The sequence below is a fragment of the Pyrus communis genome, chromosome 14, assembly GCF_041283825.1.
Source record: "Pyrus communis isolate YQ-2024b chromosome 14, ASM4128382v1, whole genome shotgun sequence".
Classification (NCBI taxonomy): Eukaryota; Viridiplantae; Streptophyta; class Magnoliopsida; order Rosales; family Rosaceae; genus Pyrus; species Pyrus communis.
This window is the reverse complement of record NC_142578.1, coordinates 7590145-7602610: the sequence shown is the minus strand read 5'-3', so window position 1 is coordinate 7602610 and position 12466 is coordinate 7590145. Positions and strand designations below refer to the sequence as shown.

The 12466-nt window shown below is 39.1% G+C and overlaps 1 protein-coding gene across 2 annotated transcripts; it reads left to right on the top strand.

Moving 5' to 3' along the window:
• The first annotated feature begins 4846 nt into the window (after positions 1 to 4846).
• LOC137713145 (subtilisin-like protease SBT3.3) lies at positions 4847 to 12279 on the top strand. 2 transcript variants are annotated; one of them, XM_068452405.2, is made up of 10 exons: positions 4847 to 5255; positions 5355 to 5446; positions 6814 to 6911; positions 7086 to 7241; positions 7403 to 8064; positions 8167 to 8252; positions 10257 to 10481; positions 10572 to 10686; positions 11299 to 11491; positions 11572 to 12279. In XM_068452405.2, the coding sequence occupies exons 1-10, from the start codon at positions 5172 to 5174 to the stop codon at positions 12144 to 12146; spliced, it is 2286 nt and encodes a 761-aa protein (XP_068308506.2). In that variant the 5' UTR covers positions 4847 to 5171; the 3' UTR covers positions 12147 to 12279. The 2 variants fall into 2 exon arrangements, with proteins under 2 accessions (XP_068308506.2, XP_088540849.1); XM_088684723.1 differs by having other exon boundaries at positions 4946 to 5259.
• The last annotated feature ends 187 nt before the right edge of the window (positions 12280 to 12466 follow it).

Genomic DNA, 12466 nt, shown 5'->3' with positions numbered 1-12466 from the left:
GTATACTTTGTCTTCACCAGTGTAGGGAGTAGGAGAGTGAATATTGGATATGTCATTGGTGATGTGCGAGGTAGCTCCAGAATCAATCAACCAAGTGGGAGAGGACTTGGCACTGTAACGAGCACACATCGCTTAGAGCTTGGAATGAGGAATTCGACCAGAAATCTTCGGATTCATACGGTCATAGCAATCAATGGCTTCATGACTGGAATTGCCACAAATTTGACAAGGGGCCCGAGGACCAGAAGAAGAGCCTCGAGAGTGAGTAGCAGTATTGGTGCGCTTGAAGTTACTGGTGAAATTGTTGCCGCGATAATGACCCCGATTACCACGATTATTGGAGAAGCGATTGGACTTTCCACGATTCGAATTATACCGAAAGGAGTGCTGCAGTGGTTGATTCTGAAGAACATACGCCTGAGGCGGTATGGGAAGTAGTGGTGGCTAAGTGTTGATCGATAAAGCATGAAAGGGTTCAGTAAGAGTGGATGAGGTAGCTTTCTTGCGACGAATCATAGAGAGTTCTTTGGTGAGTAACAGGCCGTGCAATTCATCCAAAGATGTGGTGGATAAGCGAAGCATGATGGAATCCGTGAAGGACTCAAACTCATCAGGAAGACCAGCAAGAGTGGCGGCGATGAGATCGCGATCAGAGATTGGGGCTCCAGCAGCAGTGAGAGAATATGAGATCTCTTTGAGCTCTTGCAGGTAATCAGACATGGATTGTGATCCTTTTTGAATGCTTTGAAGACGCGATCGAAGCTGATGAACATGCGCATCAGAAATACCCCCAAATCGTTGCTCGAGTTTGAGCCAGACATCACGGGATGACGAAACACCAACGGTGAACGGAATAACCTCTTTAGATAATGTGGAATTGAACCAGATCAGGAGGTTTTGATCTTTCTCATACCAAACTTCAAACTCCGGATTCAGAGAGCGATCAGGCATAAGTGGTGACGGATAGGGTTCGGTACCATCAACGATACCAAGAAGGCGATAGCGCCGAAGAATTGGAGCAAAAAAAGCACACCATGGGAGGTAATTGGATCGCTTGAGCTTGATTGGCACCATGCTACCAATATTTTGGATTGTGAGAGAGGTATAAGGAGAGGAATTAGGGTTTGAAAAAGGATTAGGGTTTGAAGAGGGATTTGGAATTGGAATCGACTCAGAAGGAGAAGCAGTTGAAGACGGAGATGCCATTGAAAATCAAGAAAACAGAACGAGGATTGAAGATCAGAGTACAAAATCAGCAAGAAATTGGATCGAATCGGGTAGAGATCAGAGAAGAAGAGCGGAAGAGAAGAGGATCGAGAGAAGCCGTGAGGCGATCGGCGATGAAACCATAAAGAAACTGAGAGAGAAAATATCTTTCTGAAATATTACACTTTCATTACTTACTGAAATAATTACATAAAGTGGTATTTATAGGCATAACAACAATAACAACTCTAACTAACTTGTACACATAGCACATTACAATTAGGTAATTAAAAACAGAGTTTATGTCATGATTTGGCATCCTCATCTTTAGTATTGAAGTCATTAACATTTGCAAAAACAGGTGTTAGTTAAACAATCAGTGACTTTGCAGCCAGGAGCACAAGTTAAATCATCGCAGTCGCGATTATGAGCACATTCTGTCACGTCTCCTGCACTGGCTTGGATCTCTTTTTCTTTTTTATTAAAAGGAGGACAAATGCATTCACCACCTACACATTTGCCATCGTGTTTTGAATATGAACATGGACCTCCATCTTTTTTGCCTTCAAAATCGCGCGCGCATGGAACAGAGTATCTAGTTCCATAAACCTTCCAATTTTGTGAACCTAAAAGATACAGCAAGCCAATTCGATTTCATCAGTCATGTAGTACAAAAAAACACTGGCTAGCTAACATTGGGGGGGGAGAGAGAGAGAGAGAGAGAGAGAGAGAGATAGAGAGAGTACATGTAGTAACAAAGACGACTAGCAGAATAACCATCTTGATAGTTGTCATCTTAGGATTTTTGATCACTCGAAACCACGAAGGATGTATCAGTTTGTAGTTTGTAAGTCGGTTGTATGTGATAATGAATATATAGGGTATGACCGGATTTAGGCCCTAATGTTATTCCTTGGAGCAAAATTGATAACACGGATTTTTGCAGATTTCTTAAAAGGTTTTTCCTATTAACATATAATTTCTTTCTTTAACGAGATTTTTTACATTAAATTTTTGCCATACATTTAATTATATGGGTCAACAAATCTCCATAATCCGAAATTTAATGAAACTTTAAGGACTGCTAAAGTTACTTCATTTAGTTATATGGCTGAGGATGATCAAGAAGAAATTGCAAGACTTACGACGATTTGGTTTCTGAATTTGAAATGAAAAGATTTGGGTGCCTTGAGTGTTTTATGGGGATTGAAGTCGCGTTTTTAGACCAAGGTATATTTCTATTGCCAAGGAAATATGTTCTTGATTTGTTGACAGAAATTGGTTTGCTAGAGTGTAAGCTATCTGATACACCTACTGTTCAAAATCATGATCATGGAGAGTATTCAGATTAGATTAGTAGGAAGATTTATTTATTTATCACATACTAGACCAAACATTGCATATGCAGTAAGTGTTGTGAGTCAGTTTATGCATGCTCCTAGTGAACATCATTTGAATGAAGTCTATTGGATTCTCACATATCTAAGTCTGCACCAGGATATGAATTATGTTTTCTAGGATTGTCATTTGAGAATAGAAGGATATACAGACGTTGATTGGGCAGGAAACATCACTAATATAAGATCCACATCCGGATACTTTACTTTTGTGAGGGGAAACTTGGTTACTTGGCATGGTAAAAAGCAAAAAGGTGTGGTTTTGTCTAGTGTTGAGCTTGAGTTCAGAGGAATGGCGAAAAGATTGTGTGAACTTCTATGGTTAAGAAAATTACTCAACAAAATTGGCTTTCTACCTGGATCATCCATGAACATGTATTGTGATAATACAGCTACGATTGATATACCTTATAATTCAGTTCAATATGATTGTACAAAGCATGTCAAAGTGAATAGGCATTCAAGGAGAAGTTTGAGGCACATATTATTCAATTTCCATTTGTGAAGTCTAAAGATCAATTTGGCAGGTACTTGATTAAGGTTGTAGCTAAAAAATCGTTCCATAACTTGATTGAGGAGAGTGCGTGAGTCCCAATCAATATAGAATTGCAATTATCACATTATTATTCCACTGTAAATAGAATAAGTGTGTGTACTTAGATTAGGATTGAGTTTCCTTTTACTAAGTACTTGTATACTATAAATTTGTGCCTTCATTTTTTTTTCTTTTCAATATGTGCCTTCATTCATAGTGAGAAGAATGTATTAAAGAAAAGAGAAATTTTATTTGAACCCATATAATCTCTTTTTACACTTAATTTACTCTCAACACCCATATTATTTTTAATTAAAGAATTAATATCCTTTAAACCCAAATTTATTACCTAAACTACCCTCACAAACCCAATTTATAATGTAAATTTATCTTTAAACTCATTTAAAAAATAAAATCCCAAATTGAATAATTTGGTGAAGTTTCTACTTCTTTATGAGAATGAAAGCTTTATGGCGTTCGACTTCTAAGGACAAGTTGAATAATTTAGTGAATTTTCTACTTGTTTATAAATCTTCCATATTATTGGGGTTCAAATAAACTGAACAATGTAGCCTATACTGTGAATCGAACGTGTAATCCTTTTGACTAGCATCTTTTACTACACTAGGAGAAACGCTAGGAACATCGGAAGTGATGGGTATCAAATAACACATTGGATTAGTATTTCGTTGACTCCTCGTAGCTCCTCGCTATGCATCCCAAATTGAGAATAGCTAGATTGTTTTACGAAATTAAATATAACATTTTTTTTTTTTTTTTAAGTGGAAGACTACATATGCATATTCCTAACCAAATATTAAACAATAGCAATACAAGGCTGGAGAAACTCTCCAGTTCAGTGGTCTCATCTCATCGCCCCGACTTATCATGCTAATGGCATAATTAGTTCAATCCCAAAGGGTTTTACGGTCCATGTATTCTGCCCATAAAACAACATATATTGCAAAGTACATCACTTTAAAAAAACCAAATAAGTAAAAATTCAGCATTATACACCATAATTCTGTTCTCCTACTCAGAAAATGCAGAAAGTAGAAAATAAAAAAATAAAACTTTAACCCCAACCTAATTAGCTATCAATTAGGTTTGTGAATGAGATCCATAGCTCTGCTACTAAGAAGAACAAAGAATGGCAAGAGAAGCTCCCTATCGTTGTTCTCAAAGCTGAAGAATAGTTTACTCCAAAGCCAATTTGGTGCCGAACTATCCAATTAGAGAACAAGCTCTAAAATTATTGGGGTGCGTTTGTTGATAAATTTTAGTTTTATTGTTAATTTCATCTTGTACTTGATGATAATTATGCAATAGGGTAAAATATATAGATAATTCACATTTAAAGTTTAAGCTAGGTGTAGAAAGAAGTTAGATGGGTTCAAATAAAATTTTCCTACAAAAAAATTCACTTAGCTCTATATTTTAAAAAGCTTTTGTAATAAAAATAAATAAAAAAAAAAAAAAAAAAAAAAGAGGCAGAATTTACCCCTTTTTTGGGCATAACCCAACAAATTCAGCTGAAATAACCCAACGATGGTATAAGATATTCCACTTTCTGGTATGCGAGTGAAAGGAGAGAACCGAGTTGAAAACAATTAAAAAAAAATTTAAAATGAGTTTCTGACCGCAGGATTTCCATAAACCGCCATGATTAAAAGATTTAAAAAGGTTCCGCTGAGAGAGATCCCGGTGCACCGAAAGTGGAGGGACTCTTTTTCTAAACCATAAATAGGTACTGCATATTTTCATATCAAAAAAGAGATGCTGCATGTTTTATTATCAAAAAGTAGATGCTGCACGTGAGGGAAAGAGAGAATTATACACGAGAGATAGAGAGAGGAAGAAAATAGAAGGAAAACAGAGTGAAATTCTTTTGGTTAATTCTTTTACTCAAAGTCTTGAAAGCCTTGTTGCCGGATTTGCTCCTCCCGCACGGCAGCTGTGGCTGACTGTATTCAGCCTTCCTCAACCAGGCCTCCTCCCTTTCTCTTTCTTGTGGTTGTTGAGGCAGAGAAGATATGAGCAACCCAAGTCCCCTAGTTGTTCTAGTCCTCTGGCTTCTGTTCTGTCTTAATAGCCAGGGCATGACAGAAAGAAGCAATGTATGTGTGCCAACATATCTCAAACACATTTTCTTCTTCTTTCCTTAGAAAATTCTGGATTCGATTTTGGTACCCTAACTTCTCACTTTCAACTAACAGGTACACATTGTTTATCTCGGAGAGACGCAGCATGACAACCCCGAGCTGGTCGTTGATTTGCATCATGAATTGCTTGCCTCTGTAGTCGGAAGGTAACCCACAATTTTATTTCGCCTAGTCTAATTGTGTGTTCTATATACAAGTTCCAAAATCAGATTACCTGAAAGTTTTGTTCAGTGCAGTGAGAATTGTGGAACTAATACTCATGTCTTTACGCATGTCGTTCATTAGGGGTTTTGGATAGAAATGGAGAGGATTCATTTTATCTAAGAGCAGAGGGCAGTAGGTACTTCTTTCGTTCCAATGGCACCCTAGATCTCAAAGTTCAGTGGTTGAAACCTGTGTTATCGATCAATGGTTGAAGTAAAAATAACTCCAACACAGGAGATGGAAAACTCTATCCCCCATCCGGCTTCTTTTTTCCATTGCTATATATATCCAAAACACTTGCTAGATTATAGACATATACTTCTGCTTAGTTCAACCTACTTGAAACAGTTGTACGATATTTAATTCTGAATATAAAAGCTTCAACCAGACAAATTTCAGTAAAATGCTTGCTTAGTACTCTGATTCTTATGTTGCAGCAAGAAATTGGACTCAAATGCTTGTAAAGTACTTTATTTACTCTCACATATACATTCCCTCGTATAACTTGGCTTATACATGTTAAATTTTGAGGTAGAACAACCACACTAACAAAGTAGGATGCATCAGTAGCGGGGAAAGTAATTAGTTAATTTCCAGTTGTTCCATCTTCTTATAATAAAAGTCCTCACTGCCTCCTCATCACTTGTGAGCCCATGATGCACTCTTAACACAACATCTTGAAGAATCAACTTAACTCTTTCACAATTGATATGGATATATGCTTGCATGATAAACCTGCAACACCCAGAAACTTATGACCACAACAATCTTCACATCCACGATCGAGGCATTGAAGTTGTGTTATGGCTTCCGCCCCTACAATCTTCACATCACTTCAATATCCAAACTCCTATAGCAAAACAAGAAACTCTTTATAAAAACTCTAGACATCGTAAAAATGTAGACAAAGATAGATAGTCACAAGTCACAGCACACAGAAACTTATTACCACAACATAGAAAATAAAGATTGTCACCCAAGTCCAAGAGAGACATAACCAACTTGAAATAGATGCGTGATCTTTATTTTAGAAAATAAGCACGTGCACAATTGTTGTAAAAGTAGAAAACTACCCCCACCCTACCCTCCGATATCAAAATACGGAGTATGAGATTCTTTCACTCTTGAAGCACCATCTTATGTAGCAACTCCAACTGCTTTGTTGATTTGTAATGAAAACTAAATAGCTAGTTTTCCTTCTAATAAAGACTTAAAGATCGATTATATGAATTTTGGTCTAGGATTCTTGATTAAATGATCCAAATCTTGAGTAAAATGTTTGTTAACTAATGTGATTCTTGTGCTGCAGCAAGGAATTGGCCTCAGAATTAATGATATACAGTTACAAACATGGTTTCTCTGGGTTTGCAGCCAAGCTCACAGAGTCTCAAGTCCAACAACTTTCAGGTATCTTTCTAAAATATTTGCCATAGATTATTCAATAAAGTCAAGTCTCGTTTTCAGTGATTGACAACGATAACACAAGCTGCCATGGACTCATGAAATGTACTTCAAATGTAAATTTATAAATACTGGTATTACAATTATGGCTTCTTATGTTTATAACATATGTGAATTCAGAGTTGCCTGGTGTTGTACAAATCATACCGAATAGCCTCCATAAGCTGGAAACAACTAGGAGTTGGAATTTTCTTGGCCTCTCTCCTCATTCCCCTTCCAATATTCTCCCCAAGAGCAAGATGGGGGATGGAGTTATCATAGGTGTTCTTGACACAGGTTTTTCTCTCTCTCTCTCTTCCCCCTCCACCCACCCCCTCCCCTCCCCTCCCCCGCGCCACACCCCCCCCCCCCCCCCCTCCCCAAAACACCAACAGACACACACACACACACATCATACGTAATGGTCCCTTAACAGAAGCATTCAATGGATTAAGCAGGTATTTGGCCAGAGTCTGAGTCATTTAATGAAAAAGGCCTTGGGCCAGTTCCATTCCATTGGAAGGGCGCGTGTGAATCTGGGGAAAATTTCAATACAACAATACATTGCAACAAAAAAATAATTGGAGCCCGTTGGTTCATCAAGGGACTTCTTGCAGAGTATGGAGAGCCATTGGACACATCCACTGACTTCTTGTCTCCTAGAGATGCAAATGGACATGGTACTGCTATTTCAAGCATTGCAGCTGGTTCATTTGTTTACAATATTAGCTACAAGGGCCTTGGTGGTGGGACAGTTAGAGGGGGTGCCCCAAATGCCCGATTAGCCATGTACAAGGTTTGCTGGAATCTGTTTAATGGCTATTGCTCATCCGCTGACATACTTAAAGCTGTGGATGTAGCCATACATGAAGGGGTTCATGTGTTGTCATTATCATTAGGAGATTCAATACCCATATCCACTATTGTTGATGATGCAATTGCTATTGGTTCCTACCATGCTGTAACTAGAGACATTATCGTTGTGTGTTCGGCTGGAAACGATGGACCTTTTGCTCAAACAGTTACAAATACTGCACCATGGGTCATAACTGTTGCTGCAAGCACCATGGATCGAGCATTTCCTACTTCTATTACTTTAGGAAATAATATAACTTTGCAGGTATGTTTGTGATTATAGCAAGTTTTGCTTTGGATTTTGAGCCATATTATTGGAAATCATCATCATCATCATCATCACCATGTGTCTTACTTATTTTTGCAGGGTCAATCATTGTTTACAGGTCCGCATACCGGATTTACACGCTTGATATGCCCAAAATCCACAAAGATTGACTCCACATCCACAAGGTATCATATATCTTCTTGTGCCTTGGCCCGTTCGTTAGTGCGGAACCGAGATTCAGATTACAACCTCACCAAAATCACACACAGTTGAACAAAATAAAGACACCGAGAAATTTACGAGGTTCAGCAAAAACCTGCCTACGTCATCGGAGAGATATTGCTCTTCACTATGAGAAAAATAGTACAAGTTACACATGAGTTAAATCGACATAACTCAATCCCATATCCCTTGTACACCCACTCACAGAATTTTCCCAAGAGCCTCACTCTACCCCAAGAGTTCTTTCACTAGAGATCTTTTACTCTAGCTCTCTTTATTTCTCTCACCCTTACCCATGGTAGAGCCAAATGCTCTCACCATCTCTTTGGATGCTTTACATCTCTTCCTTGCTCTCTTCCACTCTCTCTCACCCGTGCCCCTTCTTATGCCAAATAATTATGGCTTTGAAAAAGCCACAAAACATGGCCTTGAAAAAGCCACAAAACAAGGAACTAATTTGGCCATTATCCAACAATCTCCACCTTGGCCAAATTGTACCAAAGTCCATTGGCCTTACGTACCAGCATGCACACTCTGAATCAACCTCGTTGGTCCTGTTCCGATTCAGTCACTGCCAATGCATGTGCAGCTGCTGCAAGCAAAAAAAACATTTAGCTTCAGACAGGATCTCGACACATCCTCGTCTCCTCCAGCAGGTTTTCCTCCTCTTCATTGTCTGCAACTTGGAAACTTGTCAGTGCACCCATTTCCAGCAACACCCGTCGAGCCAGACAAACATTCCTCACACTTCTCATTCTTCAGGACCATCTCATTAACTGTGAATACCATAGCTCCACCTGCTGCAAAACCCCTGCAACACTTGAGACTAAACATCACCAGGAGAAGTGTTGCTTCGAGTACCTAGAGGGCATACTCAAAGTCTTCCACCACAAACTTGCTAACCCAGCCTTGCACCCGTAGCACTGTGGACCCTTACCTCCGAAACCGGATCCGAACCTGCTGTCTCTCTCAGATCCTCTTTCCAATTTTCTTCCACGATTTCAACCTTGAATAACTTAAGCAGTCTTGTGCCCACCATCATCCATGGTCTCTTGTGTGTATCATTCCACACCAAAGAAGCTTGCACCTGCTCCAAACTTACTGTTTCTTTCCTTGCAGTAAAGTTTCACAAGGTTCTCGTACAAATCTGAAAGTGAGGTAAGAAGAAAGAGGCCTTTGTCTTCTTCCTCAACATCAACTTTCGCAGTTGATCCAAGCATCCCTAAACACGGCTTCCATTTCTTCAGGCTTCCATTACTCTCCTTTACCAAGAGCAAAACCGCCTCTCCCTTTAAACTGCTCAACTGAAAATTCCATGGTGAACAACAAATCTGGACCTCCAACGAACCAAAGCCCCCAACGATGCTCTGATACCAATTGTTGTGCCTTGGCCCGTTCGTTAGTGCGGAACCGAGATTCAGATTACAACCTCACCAAAATCACACACAGTTGAACAAAATAAAGACACCGAGAAATTTATGAGGTTCAGCAAAAACCTGCCTACGTCCTCGGAGAGATATTGTTCTTCACTATGAGAAAAACAGTACAAGTTACACATGAGTTAAATCGACATAACCCAATCCCATATCCCTTGTACACCCACTCACAGAATTTTCCTAAGAGCCTCACTCTACCCCAAGAGTTCTTTCACTAGAGATCTTTTACTCTAGCTCTCTTTATTTCTCTCACCCTTACCCATGGTAGAGCCAAATGCTCTCACCATCTCTTTGGATGCTTTACATCTCTTCCTTGCTCTCTTCCACTCTCTCTCACCCGTGCCCCTTCTTATGCCAAATAATTATGGCTTTGAAAAAGCCACAAAACATGGCTTTGAAAAAGCCACAAAACAAGGAACTAATTTGGCCATTATCCAACATATCTAATATGTTACTTTGTATTCAAGGTGCTTATAAATATCCTATATTTTTAATTACAAATTAATTTTCAATATCATTACTTGTTTGCAGTATATGTGATTCCCTCTCGTCCCTTAATAAAACTATGGTATCTGGAAATGTGGTTCTCTGCTTCACTAGTTACTCAGAAGAAGCTTTGAGAGAAGCAGGTTGTGTTGGCGTAATCATAGCAACAAACCCAAGTGATCTCATGCTTCCAAGTGATGACGATTTTCCGAATATTCAAGTTGACTATGAGGTTGGCACCCGCATATTATCTTATATCCGGTCTACTAGGTACGTATAACATTCATCTATTATCGTCTTTGTTGATTCCGTAATTTGTATCATTAGGTTTGTGATCCTCAAGTTTTGTTTGGATTGCAGTGCTCCTCTTGTAAAGTTGAGCCGTACTAAAACAATAGTGGGCAAGCTAATATCAGCCAAAGTGGCCGCTTTTTCATCGAGGGGGCCAAACTCCGCCACACCAGCAATTCTCAAGGTGTGATCACTACTTTAATTCATGAAGGGCTATTGTTCACACAAATCCTTGTCCCGTTACTTTGACGCCCATAAACCTGACAACAAACAAAACAAGTTTTCCAGTAAAGCGAGATTTTATCTTTTGATTAGAAAAAGATCTTGAATAGGACTGTAACCTATTCATCCAAAGTTCTGAGCACAAGAAGTTATATGTTGAAACAAATCTTAATATCTTCCATTGCATATTGTGGATTTCAATGCTAGTTTTGGAAAACTTTTGCTCTTTCCTTGTGGTATATTGAGAGACAAGTCCGTGCATTTCTATGGTCCAAGTTTGTTTGAGCATAATTCACGGTTGATTGTGTTGAGAGTTAATTGTCCTCGGACTCTGTGTGTGTGTGTGTGTGTGTGTGTGTGTGAGTCTCTTGTATTAATTATCGTGTAAATTAATCTGGATTATAATCATGTAATACTTAGATATTGCCTTCCTGTTTGTATCCACCTGTAGTTTATCATGTACACTAACATTATTAATAGACGCCCTAAGCTTACTTGTTATTGCAAGCTTTGTGACTAACATGGTTTTGGGAACTTTCTATATTTTTTATCTTGTAAACTTTTTGTGAGACAGCCAGATGTTGCTGCACCTGGTGTGAACATCTTAGCTGCATATTCTCCTCTTCGTTCCTATGTCGACGGCGGATATGCTGTGAAGTCAGGAACTTCATTGTCAACTCCTCATGTCTCAGGCATTGTAGCCCTTCTCAAAGTAATGCATCCTAGTTGGTCCCCAGCAGCCATTCGATCGGCACTTGTGACAACCGGTATTCACAATTCCCTAGGCCAATTTCATTTTAATGATATATGTGAAACATAACTATACTGTCGATTTTGATGCGTGCAGCGTCGAGGAATGGTCCATCTTGTAGTATTCTACCAATCTTTGCAGAGGGATCTCCTAGAAAGTTGGCTAATCCGTTTGATTACGGAGGCGGAATTGTGAACCCTAACAAAGCAGCATATCCTGGGTTAGTATACGATATGGGGAGAGAGGACTACATAAACTTCCTTTGTGCTGTTGGCTACAACACCTCAGCTCTCTCTCAAATTGTAGGACAAGTCACAGCATGTTCCAGTACAAAGCCTTCAGTTCTTGATGTGAACCTGCCTTCCATCACCATTCCAAACCTGAGAGACAATATAAACCTAACCAGAAGCGTCACAAATGTTGGTCCAGTGGACTCAGTATATAAAGTTGACATAGACCCTCCACTTGGCGTTAACGTAGCTGTAAGACCTGACACTTTGGTCTTCAATTCTTCCGTTAAAACAATCACGTTTACAGTTGCAGTTTCTACCACTCATCACGTGAACACCGGATATTACTTCGGCAGTCTCACTTGGACAGATGGGAAACATGTGGTCACAAGTGCCCTATCAGTTAGAACGCAAATTGCGGACTATACAGATGGATACTGAAGCTGCTGAATTTCATACCACGTAGAAGTCAGGAAAAATTCAATGTATTTCTTCTCCTCATCGGATGGTAATTAAAGATGATGTTAGCAGAATGTATATTAATCCAATTAGTCTGAGATTTACGAAGCTTTCAGATTACCGAGTTGATTTGCCTGTATTGCACTTATCTTCCTGGGGTTAAGCTTAGCTTTAATTATTTTGTCGATTCAACTCTTTGTAAGTAAAAGTACTTCGATGTAGTACTTGTACGTCCAATTGTTCATGACTCTATTAAGTTGATGCATGTGCGATATAAACACCCCAAAATACTGAATTCAGGC

What these genes read in the sequence shown, in the direction of transcription:
- LOC137713145 (XM_068452405.2), top strand. Translation starts at nt 5,172, where the DNA reads ATGAGCAACCCAAGTCCCCTAGTTGTTCTAGTCCTCTGGCTTCTGTTC. An exon ending in TCAAGTCCAACAACTTTCAG is followed by an intron (nt 6,912 to 7,085) that starts GTATCTTTCTAA and finishes ATGTGAATTCAG; the next exon opens with AGTTGCCTGGTGTTGTACAA. An exon ending in CATAGGTGTTCTTGACACAG is followed by an intron (nt 7,242 to 7,402) that starts GTTTTTCTCTCT and finishes TGGATTAAGCAG; the next exon opens with GTATTTGGCCAGAGTCTGAG.